Below are 13042 nucleotides of genomic sequence, written 5' to 3' on the forward strand. Positions count from 1 at the left end.
ATCAGAGAAGGGGGAAACTGAGTGGCAGGTGGAGCAGTCGATTAGCTGGCTTGGAGTTAGGAGCTGAAGATGAGTGCTGGCCCACAGGGATTGTGAATGACAAGAAGAGAGGGAGAAGGATCAGAGAACGGTCTGAGTCGGTGCAAACCAAAATTTTTGCACTGAAGGAAACAGCACTACAGATTTAAAACTGACAATTCTTTTCTCTCTCTTTATAAGAGCCATATGAAAAAAATGTAGTTAGAATGTCCATTTCAAAACCACTCCTGGAAAGCTCTACACCAAGTGAACCTCTTGCTTTCTTTTTGGGATGGAACTTTTCAACTCCCAGTGTTGAGGATTTATCACTTGTCAAATTTATTCAGAGGCATAAGTAAACTGATTTTGTTTTTCACATTTTAAATGAATGACACTCTTATTAGCAGTTATCAGTTTATAATACAGTATATTAACGTCCTAAAAGCAACCAAAAAGCCAGGGCCAGAAGGTGAGGTAAAGAGACAAATTTATTTTGACCCCTGCAGATGGAGTTTGGGTGTGTAAACACTATTTGCCCAAATGGATTTGTGCATGCAAATGTTAAGATTTGTGTGCTGATGGAGAAGAACTGAACATTCAGAAATGGAAGCCAGGGTCTGTGAAATAAGGTTTTTCATTCCACGCTTCTCTTCCCCCCTACCTAGAATGGGGATGGCACTACTCACTTACCCTAAACCCCCTGCAAGGTGGAGGCGCAGTAAAAAGCACCAGGCAGTGGGGGACAGCAAACATGATTCCTGTATCCTAGCTCTGGGGTGTCTGACAGAGGCTGGGGGAACCCAACCCATCAGACACAAGACTGACAAAAGCAGTGCTTAATTTGTAATGAAAGAGGTGCCAGGGCTTAAGCAATTTTTTTACATTCATAACTGATGCTGCAAGCCCAGGGGTGCCAGGGCTATGAACTGTCAAGCTTAGAAGTGCCAGGGCTCAGCCCTGGCACAAATTGAGCCCTGGACAAAAGAAAGTATGGATTAGTGGGAGGAGTAGGAACAGGCCAACAGGCAACATTTATTTTGATGTCTCACTATTTGGAAGACAGTAACCCTTCATTGTTCACACTGAGGCCATGAGGAGAGGGGAGAGAGTAAGGAGCTGGTCAACCATTCATGTAGGGCTTCCTTCACCTTGTACAACAGATTATGCATGCAGTATGTGGATTATGAAAACTGTATGTGCACAGTGTGGTTTCCTGTTAGATGATGCTCCAGCATTAGTTCTTCTCCACCTCTCCCTGTCTTAAGTGTTTTCTCCCAAAGGCAAGGAATACTCAAGCCCAGGAAAATCTAATGAAGTTAATATTAAAACCAGCTACCCAATTGGCCCATCCCCCATAGAAACCAATGCTTTCCTTTAGAAAGCAAAACAGACCGTAAATGTCCACCTTGGGGGAGGGGAAGAGAGAGAGAGAGAGAGAGTATGAAGACAAAATCAGAAAGAGGAACACACTTTTCTGACAAGTTGGTTAAATAAGTCCAGAACACCACAGCTTATCTTAAAAGCTGCTGCCACAGAACTAAATAAAAACAGCGCACAATGCTACTACACAATCCTGTGGCCACTTCCACCCATTTTCACATTTCAACAAATAGCTCAAAATAGTTGATGGGAACAGCCAATTATTCTTTAATACTTGGGAGACTACTCATTCTCCCCGTTATGGTTCTGACCCAATGTTTCTCCTTATACATAGAGCTCTGTTGCAGGTTCAGACAAATTCTTCTGAGCTAAAACTGCCAAAGGTAATACAGCATGTCAAACTAGACAGGTAATTTTTTGTCTTTTTATGAGAAAAGTTATCCACTGGAAAACAAGCTGAGACTGTACTGTAATCTTAATAACCTTAAAACTATGTCAGATTGTTACCCAAGCAGAACTATACCCGATGCCCCCAAAATTTAGTTCATTTAATTTATCACAACATTGCAGCCCAGATGTTTCCAAAAATATTCATTTACTATATTGGCATTATAATATACTGAAAATGGACCTCTTGGATAAGAAATGGACTTCTTCAATCTCCTAGTACTTTATTCTGGCTTTTCTATATATATTTTTGAAAACTTAAGGGGACAATATTAAAGCTAGGCATACAGTGTTAGCCAGGTAGGATGACAGTGATGAATGATTATGAAACAGTGGGAGAGTCACTGGATAACTTAACTGCACATTGCCAAACATTCTAAAAAACCACTTACCTATCTGTACTGTAACTGCTGTTCTTTGAAATGTGGGGGCTGATGTGTATTGCCCTCAGGTGTGCATACACCCAGCATACTGAAGCTGGAGATCTTTGCTCAGCAGTACCCATGAGGAGGTGCTCATGCCCTTCTGGGCCTGTAGTCCCTCCCATTGTCATTTAAGGGCAGTGCTGCCCCATCCCACCTCAGCTCCTTCAGAACAATGTCAAGAGTTGAGACCCTGATGCAGAGGGGATGGATGGTGGGTCATGGAATATAAATTTGCACTCACATCTCAAAGAACAACAGTTACAGTACAACCAGGTAACAGTTTGATTCTTTGAGTGGTTACAGACGTATTCCACTCAGGTGATTCACAAGCTGTACTGGTAAGAGGTGGGGTTCAGAATCTACTTAAAGAATGGCAAAACTGCCTTTCCAAAGTTTGCATCTGATTTAGACACAGCTGTAACAGCTTAGTGGCATAGGAAGGACAGAGAACAGGTTGCCAAGGGCTCAAACAGAGGTCCCACAAGGGCAGCCAGCACAGTATAGAGGTCCCACAAAAGAACTGCCTCTTTCACTGGTGAAAAGAGACAAATGAATCCTCTGAGAAATCTCACTATCAGAGTTGAAGAAAGGTGACTTCCCTTGGATTGGAGGATGGAACGCTAACATCACTGTTATGTGGACCCTCACTGAGCTGAAAGACAGACCAGAGGAGTGAAGATGTAACAGGTACTCCAAAATGTCCTGAATGTGGGCTAGCATTGGTTTTGAGCATTTGGCCTGCTAAACCCAGGGTTGTGAGTTCAATCCTTGAGGGGACCACTTAGGGATCTGGGGTATTTGGTCCTGCTAGTGAAGGCAGGGGGCTGGACTCGATGACCTTTCAAGGTCCTTTCCAGTTCTATGAGATTGGTTAGTAGCCAGGGGAATTACCTAACTGAAAACCATTCCCTCTTGGCAAAACAGATAGTCCTAGTGGAGGGCTTTCTATTATTTAGTAGTACTTGTCAAACAGCTTCTGAACACCATTTCTCCTTATCTACCCATGCAGCATCCACCCCGTGAGATACAGACTGCTCAGAACTGGATACCAAATCTACCTGTGGTGCTGAATCAGTAGATCAGGATAAAGAGGAAGATATGGGAGGTCAAACAGATAGACTGAGAAGGCTGGAGAGCCAACATTGTCTTGGTTAAGCTGGTGCAATGAGAATAAGTTTGTCATGATCCAGCTTCAGTTTGAGAATAACCTGAGGAAAGAGTGGAAGGGGGGAGGGAGGAAGGCATACATCAGTGTCAATCCCCAATTCAGATAGAAGGCATTGATTAAGGAGCCTGGACTGAGACCTGCTCAAGAGCAAAACTGATGGCACTTCTTGTTGTCTTTCGTTACTAACAGGTCAATAACCAGAATGCCCATTCTCCAAAAATGGAGCTCAGCCCACTGCTCTTCAGAAACCACTCATAATTCTGTGAGAAATTCTTGCTGAAGTTATTCACAGCAGGACCCCCACCCCCGCCAAGTGAGCCGCTGTGGGAATGTTGTTCTCTTTGATGCACTACTGCCAAAATTTTATTGCCTCCTGACAACGCTGGTTGAAGCGGGCTCCTTCCCACTTGTTCACACAATACATTGAAGTGGTAGGGTTGGCAAATACATGAACCACTGTGCCCATGATCTATGCTCAAAAAGCCCTGCATGCATTTAAATGGCTCAGAGCTCCCGGACATTGATATGAAGGGAAGCTTCTTGTTCTGTCCCCAGATGTGCTCCTCAACATATTGTGAAGACATCAGTAAGTACAGTTCTGATCTGAACCAGTCATTGTGATTCAAAGCAGAAAGAACAACAACTAGGGTAATGACCTGGAATACCATATTTCTGATGTGCTTGTTGAGACCTTGATGATTGAGGCCTCACACTTCCTTTTGATTCGTGGGGCTCAAGAAATACTGTGAGTAGAATCTGTTTTCTCGATGCTGCAGGGGAACATCCTCTACAGCTCCCAAAGCCCGCAGAGTCTGGTCCTGCGGGAGGAGCGGTGACTTGTGAGAGAGGTCCCTGAGAAGGGACAGAGTAGGATGGTGGAAAGGAGAGATGGACAGAAATTGAATGGCATAACCTGATCCCACAGTGCTTAGGACCCACTTGTCTGTGGTTATCATTTTCCAAGCACTGTGGAAGTGAGACAGCCTGTCCCCAAAAGGTGGAGATATGGCCAGGATGTTCACAAGTGGAATGCTGCTCTTGATCTGCCCATCAAACTGGCTGCTTAGCCAAAGGACAGGCAGACTGTTTAAAATTGGACCTAGAAGGCCTTCTCTTCTGTGACTTATGTTCCTTCCTGGGGAAGTCTTGCTGCCTAGCAGGCTAGGGTGACTGCCAAAAGTACTGTGGGAGTGGTACTGTTGCTGATCTCCAAGAGAGATGTCATTCATGGTTGAGGTGTAAACCCCCAATGAAGTTCTAGTGGCCCAGCAGTCCTTAAATGAGTGTAATATCTCATCAGCTGTCAGAAAATAAAAACTGACCATTGAACGGTAAGTCCTTTATAATCCACTGGACTTCAGGAGCTATGTCAGAGTTCTGCAACTATGAGGCTCTTACTGTACTAGTGGAGGCCATAATTCTGGAAGATGAGTCCATCACATTCAGTGCTGATTGCAATGACATCTTAGCCACAAGACGGCCTTCCCCAATGAATGCCTTAAACTCTTCCTTGAAGGATTTAAGCAAGTTATCCACAAATTTGTACATATCCTCCCAATTTACAAAATCATATTTAGATAACAGAACCTGCTGATTCGCAATAAGCATTTGTAATGACGAAGCTGAATACATTTTTCTCTCCATCAAATCCAGCCTCTTAGACTCTTTGTCCTTAGGAATGGACTTGTAGCTTCCCTGACAATCTCTCATTTGTTACTGTTACCATGGGAGAGTTTGGGGCTGGATGTGAGTAGAAGCTCTCAAAACCCTACATTGGGACATAATACCGTTTATCATTATGTTTTGCTGTGAGTGGTAAGGAAGCTGGGGTATGCCACAAAGTCTTTGTAGGTTCCAAAGGTGCTTCATTTATAGGGAAAGTTACTCTCCCAGAAGCAGAGTACTGGAGAATGTCCACCAATTTATTCTCTCTCACAAACGTGGCCTGAATGCCCATGGCTGAGGCCAAGCACTTCAGGACTGGGCTGAGGATTTGGACCGTGCAGATCAAGGAACATTCCAGTGGTTCCAAGGAGGCCAGTGAGAATACGGATATGGCACTGATGGCCCATAAGCACTGGGCCAAGAGACTCTATCCCTACTGGGGGAGCAGTGCTGATCTCTGTACTGGTGGTGATACCCAGGATGTCTCAATGACTGAAGAGCAGTCCCTCAAAACCGATGGAGGGGGAAGATGTCCCCAAGCCTGACAAACCTTCCAAGTTGTCCAGTGGCAATGAAGCTGCCACAACAGAAGGAGCAAGCAAATGTCCAGACTCATCGAAAAGTCAATAGGCAGGTTGCATTGGTGCCCAGGTGACACCCTGAGTACTGGAAGGGGCATCACACTCCCATTTGGCACCAGAACAGACCTCTGCATCAAAGCTGGTGCTGGTACTGATCCCACAGACGTGGTCTGCACCAAAATCATCGTTGGTACCAAAGATATTACGTGTGCAGACGTAGGAGGAGGAGGCGGCGGCTGTCTTCAATTCTGCACTCAAAGTTTAGACAGTGTGAAAGATAGTGCTGATGACAGAGAGAATTCTGTGACCAGTCCAGGAGGCACCAAAGACTCAGCAGAAAAGCTACAGCTGCTGAATGCTCCTGAATTATTGGAGAATCAGGAACAGAGAGGCAGAGCAAGTCCCACGATGCCTAGAATGCCAATGGTGTGGAAACAGCCTGAGCACACTAATGTTGTCAATACCGGATTCAATGGGCATCCCACAAATGGTACCAAAGTTGCTGGTATAGTGTCCAACTGATCCCATATTGAAACCAGAGAGTGGTTAGACAGCCCAAATCACAAGGTTATGGGATATTCTGGGATGGGTTTCTCTCAGTCTTTCCTGTTGAAGCTGTTCCACTGCAGATAAATAATTAAAGAATCATTGGACTTGAACTTTTGTCTTCTATAACTGAGGGGACTGCCCGAACAACTAGGCTAGAGAGTCATTCTCTAGTCCACTATTTAATACAAAGTGGAAGGGATTCAACACGAGAGATTCACTCAAGAATATCGCATAGCCCTGTGAGGTAAGAAATGTGAATTCAAATCCCTGCTACATTTCAGGCAGAGCAGGGACCGAAGCTAGTTTTCCCCACACACTGGGTGAGTATGCTAGTCACTGGGCTAAAGGTTATAAGTGCAGTGGTAGGATTTCCTTCATTTTTTCTGAGAAAGGGCTTACACACTTAGCTCCAGAAGAGGATTCATGGCTGTGAATCCCAAGTGGAGATAGGCCCCTACCTCCCTTTGAAGAGCGGGGTTTAGCTCATAGCCCTCTCCTCAGCATTTCCTATTGGCTAGTGTAGGTAGCTCCCTGCTCAACATGCTGGTTTTTGTGTATCCAATTCCTAGGTGCCTAACTCTCCCCAGGCACTGAACAGAGTGGCTGAGTGCCTAGCTCAGGGCTGTCGATTCCATTAGGCAGCAGGGCGCCAAAATACTAGGCATTGCAACAGTGAGTTGTGAATCTAGCCCTTTTAAATGAGTTTGACAGTGATTTGCTATAGTTTAAGTTAAATTATAGATTTAGGATAAATTGATACAAAGCATTCAAATCGAAATCAGAGCATCTACACAAGACGGCTGCACTGATTTAACCAAATCGCAAAACTTTTGGTTAAAAATTGGTACAACTTCCTCATATAGACACCGTCTAACACACAGTTTCTTTAAGCAATATAGCAAGATCGCTGGTTTTCCAATTCTCAGCAGAAGCCAGACAAAGGAAACAGGAAAAAAACAAAAACACTTCCTCTTTGCCTCTTTCTGCCTTTCTGTGCCTTCTATTCATATCGCTGCTCGAATTACTCTTTGTTAACCTCTTCTTCCCATTTTAGCATGCAGTTTATATTAAAAAGTTGTTTCTATTATAAATCTTTGTAATTTCACTGTAAAAACACTATATAAAATAAAACAACAACAAATACAAATCTGGCGTATGTAGGCAAAGCTAGTTTAAAAATCCAAATAAAAAGTGATTCTTATCTTAGGAGGAGGTTTCGTGTGAAATATCAGGGGCTTTAGTTATTTGAGGAAGTTAAGAGAGGTGGCATAGCTTCAACCTCACTGATGGTGGGTTATAGTGCCATATAATATTTCTATAGCATATTCTTTGTCAGTTCAGATGCTCCTCATTCCATCCCTAAAGAGGCTGGAGAATAGTTTTAAGTGCCAACATGAGAACTTGTACTAATAAAACAGTAGCCATGTGTTGGAAAGATTTATAGCTAAATCATTAAGGTAAGAGGCTCCATTAGGCTAAAGGAATAGGCTGAGCCATCAGGAAGACTCTTCTTTAGAGCCCGTGGCTTCGGGTAGGAGTCAGGAAGTTAGGGCTGAAGAGATCAACAGAAATTAAGAGAAGGGAGAAGGTCAGGGATGTAAATGGAGTCTAGAAAATGAAAATATTTTGTATCTGGCTTGTGCTATTTGATTATTAAACAAACAAACAAACAAACCCCTGAGGTTTTGTTGGGATTATCTATATCTGGTTAATGGAGCGCATTGTACGAAGAAATACTTCTCTTGTACAGGGCAGTGGAATTTCCAAACAAAGAGGTTATATGCCTCTCTTGTAAATTAAAATCCATTAAAATCCTAGAAATGGTTTGTCAGCAACCCAAAAAGACTGGGAAACAACAAAGAACCAAGCTACAAAATTGAGAGCTCACCTGTCCTTGTAGTTTATCACAGTATCGATAATGGCGTTCATCTGTTTTGTTAGTTTAGGGGGGTTGGGTGACAATTTTTCTGCAGGAGGTCTGCCTCTTCTCTTCTTTGCCTTTTCTCCATCTTCTTTCCCAGAATCCTTATCCACATTTCTTCGTCTCTTTCGTTTTTTAAGCCGGACTTCCTCTTCCATTTCTTCCAAATTGCCGTCTTCGATTGCCTGACAACCATGGAGTCAGAAAAATTATATTTTTAAAAAACCAAAGATGCAAAGAAAAAAAAAATCACATTTTAAAAGACCAGCCAGATGTAGACAACTCAACACAATAAGTCTATTTATAAACAAGAGTTCAAGAGAAAAATCAGTGAGTGGCAATCAATAAGACACTAAACTTAAAGTAATTATAAAAACACCTTCACCACAGATGGACTCATATTAAACTGAACCCTCAGTTCCACCTTGCAAGTTACAAGTCCATATCTCTGAGGGCCTGTGGCAGTACACTGCAAGACATGCATTAATTTCTTCATTGTAGTAACAGTTATGTCCTAAAAAAGATTTTAATGTGAGTGTTTGCAGACAGGACAGTCCACATTAGGTATCAATGTAAGAAAGTAACACAGCTTTTCCTATACTTTCTTTTTAAGTAGGAGCACACTAGATTCAGCCTTCTCTTCCAAAAGAGTTTTCAAATTAATTTACAAATCACTTAAGAGTTAAAACCATCTCTAAAATATTGTGCAATTTTCATTCAATATAACAAGTGAAGAGGCAGAAGCAGTGACAATATGATGTTTTATAGTAAAGAGCACTTGTATCATGGCATGGAAAAAGAAAAACAAAAGCACAACCACAAACAATAAACACTAGTTCCAATTACCTGCAAACGTGTGCTTTTAACCAGAGCCAGCAGCACTATGCAGAGAGATAATAAAGTGTCTACAAAAACAAACCAGGTACAAAGGGAACCTGCTCATATACTGACAGATCCATGTGACAAAACAAGCTGAACTTTTTTTTGCTTTTGAAAAAATCTCAAAGCCCCCCAGAAAACAAACCCCCAATGGAGAGGGGGAGTGGGAGAAACAACTCCAAAATACCTAAACACAAACTGATTATAAGAAAACTGAAATTAATAAGGTAGTATAAAAAGAGACTACAAAAAATATTCAAAATCTTAAAATTAGGCTTTAGGATTAATGCTCTCTCAGAACATAACTGATGTTGATATTTGTCTCTCTTGCCTCTCAATATTGCCTTGAGTACATGCAAATGCTAATCAATCCTTTCTTGTAGCTGAAAGAGCTCTAATCATAAGGCAATTACCTTCATTTTTCCACAGCACCAAACATGGCTAATATTTATGATCATGTGAGTATAACAATCAATATAAAGAGAGTGATTACAGCCCAGACATAATTTCTTTCACTTGTGTACAATGTCTCTTGAAAAACGTTTTGTGAACAAAACCTGGTGCACAACACAAAACAACCTGGCATGTTAAAAACGCCAGTGGGATTTCAAAATCTGTTTCCTATGCATCCTCCGATGTGCAAATCCATAGAACAAACATGAACACAGAATCCTGAGGGACAGCCTGAAACTAGGCCTTAATAATCAAAAGACAATTTCCATCATGCTTCCACAGCGTTCAGATAACCATTATGAAGGAGGCTTGATCTGATGAGTTAGGAAGAAAAAGGAAGGAAAAAAAATCTGCACACAAATTCATTAATATTCATTTGGCTAAAGCAGGACACCCACTATATACCACTGCAGCTAGCGAAGATTACGAAAAGGAAATTTCTCTGTAAATCTTGGAAGCTAGAAAATGCTAATAATAAATACAGCATGCAAGGCTGTCAACAGTTAATGTTATTGCTCTCCTTAAGCACTCAGTTGCACACAGAAATACGGAGAACACCGGCTTTTGATGTGTTACACACCTACACATGCCTGTGATGTAGTTCTACTGAATCTTCAAGACAGCAATGAAAAAGGATATTTACCTTACCACTATCAGCAGGCCGGCTATCGGAAATCACAGTTAGTGGGGATAAAATTAACAAGCCAGCAAAGCAGCGAGCTGCTAGTCTCTTCATCAGCTGATCAGGAAAAAAAAGAGAGCTGGGGAAAGGCTATGTTTTCATATACAAGTAATTTTATTTTACTGAAAATTTAATACTGAAAGAATTGTGGATACTCAAATCTGCTGTTTCATTCTACCTACTACAAGGCCCGAAGCCTTCTTCCTTCAGCCTGCTTTAATATTGACAACTACTTATCATATTTTCCCTTATTATTCCTGGCATCCAAATAGATTTTTAGCTGGGCAGTTATTGATTCTTGTAATAATTAAAATGCTAACCACAAAACTGAACAATTTCACATATAATTAAAAAATGTGTGCATTTTAAAACTGTACTTATTACACAATGCAATTTTATTGTTCTCATATGAACAGATAGGTTCAGGTTATTGAGACAGATTATTTTTTTTAAATTCAGAGTAGTTTTCATAGTAAAGAGGTAAATATTCTAATTTAATTTGCTTTAGAAAATGGATATTTGTTAAAAATGAATATTTTGCTTCTAAAACAGGACTTTGCTTGCCAATCCTTTTTTTTTTCCCCCCCTCTTAAAACCCCCCAAACAAAAGCACTACCTCCATCCCAGAACCTCCACATACCTTACTTACATTTGCGCCTTTAATTGTTGCTCAGGGTATCTACTGTTACTTTTTAGGGGCTGATATAAAGGGTAATGGTAAAAAGAACATTTCAGTACATTTAAAGATACATTTTCAATCCCATCAAAACCAAAAAATAAAAACACAAATAAGCAAGCTGACATTTCCTCTTATGCTTTGTAAATCTGATTAGCAGACAAATGACAGCGAATTAATTGCCAGTACAGCACAAGTCTGCAAATGAATATTAAAAAAATGTACTTCAGTACTAATGTATAGGAAGCTGTTATTAAAATTAGCTCTCAAAATCATGTGCAAAGACATGTAAATTCAGACACTCTTTTCCTTAATTTAAAGCTGTAGTGCAGGCACCAGGAAACCAGTGTTACACTAATAACAGTCAAATACTGTAGCTAATGTACAAGTGACAACTAACTTTAACAATAATTTACAAATGGTAAATTAATATCTTGATTATACAGTAAAATTCAAAGCTAAAATTATGATTTATGCTGCCCAAAAAGTTGAATACAACTACACGTAAGTCAAATATCAGAGATATTTATAATCTTTTAAAATATATATTATATATGAATGATGATAGATTGATTAAACCAGTGCAGCTGACTGAGTTCTGTGCTAGAAAACCTTACTACTCAGGGCTAGAGTGCCAGATCAAACAGAATGCCCTTCCAAACCTTTACCAGCACGGTAATGAAACAAATCCCAGAAGCAAATCCCCAGTTTCTGACTGATGACGTGTTGCGCAAGAGTGCAAGACACAGCACAAAGACATCTCCCATGCTCAACTGCCTCTGGATTAGTGAGGTAAGTAGAAAGGGAGTCAGGAAAATAGTGTACAAATAAGAGTTTAACACTTTCCCTGCCTAAAGAAAATGAGATGTGTGACTACAATTAAGCTTGGACCCTATTATATTAAAAGAAACCTGCACCAAGCTCATACAGAGCCCAACTCTGCAAAGAGCTGAGCACCTCCTGAAAGGCACAGAGTGCCCTCGATTCTCAATGAAGCCAACAGAAATTGTGAGGACCTCAGCAGCTGGGCTCATACCGAGGAAAAACCTTTCACTGTTAATAACCATGTACTTATTACAGCAGGCAGTGCATTTCTGCAAGAAACCTTTCCTTGCTTGGGAGCCAAGACCCTGAGACTGCTCAGGCACCAGAATTCTAAGGAGATATGATGATGTAGATGTTGAAAATGGATGAAAGGGAAAAAACTTAAAATTGTCCTTTATGGAAAAAGTTTGGCCAGATATATCTTACAGTGTTTTCTAAAGGCAACCAGACAGAAGTGAGTAATAGACAAGTGGGCCTGCCACCAAAATGGCCTGCCCAATACTGTTTGGAATTTCATTTCTCTGATTAAGAAGGGCATTTTTAATCTCCTCTTGGTGGAAACAGCATACAAGCAAAATATGGAAGATCAAACCAGTTTACATTTTGTTTCATCCCTTTGGACAATATGCACATTATGGATGTATCCTCAACATTCACTTAGTTGAGAGTCTGGAAAATTTGAACATGTGAAGTGTGCTGAGAAAAATGGGCACACACTTTCACTTAAGAATTATGGCACCAACAGCTAGTAACATATATAGTCCTGACCCCTTCCTCAGGTCACTCCCATAATATTCAAGGGAATCCTGCTACAACAAGATGCATCCATCAGGCAAAATTAGAGTTTAAAAAACAAAAACACACCATGGGGAGACTATCAAAGATATTACATTAAACAAATTAAAGCTGGGTAATGACATACAATAAAATACTAAATACTTTTGTATTTACATAGCACCATTCATGAAAGGCTCTCAAAGCACCATACAAATTAATTAAAATTTAGAGCAGTAATTTTAGGTAGTGGTTAGACTAATTTTATGTCAAGCATAGATCCAGTAACTTGACTGAGATCCCACAGTGAATCAAAGGCAGAGTTGAGTATAAAACTCAGTAGCTTGACTTCCAATCCCTTTCTGTCATCATTAAAAGTCACTACCTCATAAGAGATTTGTCATGGACCAAGATATATAGTAACTTCCTTTGCTCTGAGATCACCATTAGGCACAGTTACTAGAAAATTAAGTGGCACAAAAAAACAGGACCCTAACCCAGTGGTTCCCAAACTTTAACAGCCCGCGAACCCCTTTCACTAAATTGTGAAATCTCGTGAACCCCCTCCTAAAAATGAATATTTTCAGGGATTTAAGTTT

At 40.8% G+C, this 13042-nt stretch overlaps 1 protein-coding gene across 1 annotated transcript in view; it reads right to left on the minus strand.

The window, feature by feature from the left end:
* The window catches only part of SMARCA2 (SWI/SNF related, matrix associated, actin dependent regulator of chromatin, subfamily a, member 2), a 181596-nt gene that overhangs the window by 34119 nt on the left and 134435 nt on the right, over window positions 1-13042 (minus strand). Inside the window, exon 30 of the mRNA XM_065406865.1 lies at window positions 8122-8339. Within this exon, the coding sequence (XP_065262937.1) occupies window positions 8122-8339 (218 nt within the window). The remainder of the gene's footprint in view (window positions 1-8121; window positions 8340-13042) is intronic.

This window comes from Emys orbicularis, chromosome 6 (genome assembly GCF_028017835.1).
Source record: "Emys orbicularis isolate rEmyOrb1 chromosome 6, rEmyOrb1.hap1, whole genome shotgun sequence".
Lineage (NCBI taxonomy): Eukaryota > Metazoa > Chordata > Testudines > Emydidae > Emys > Emys orbicularis.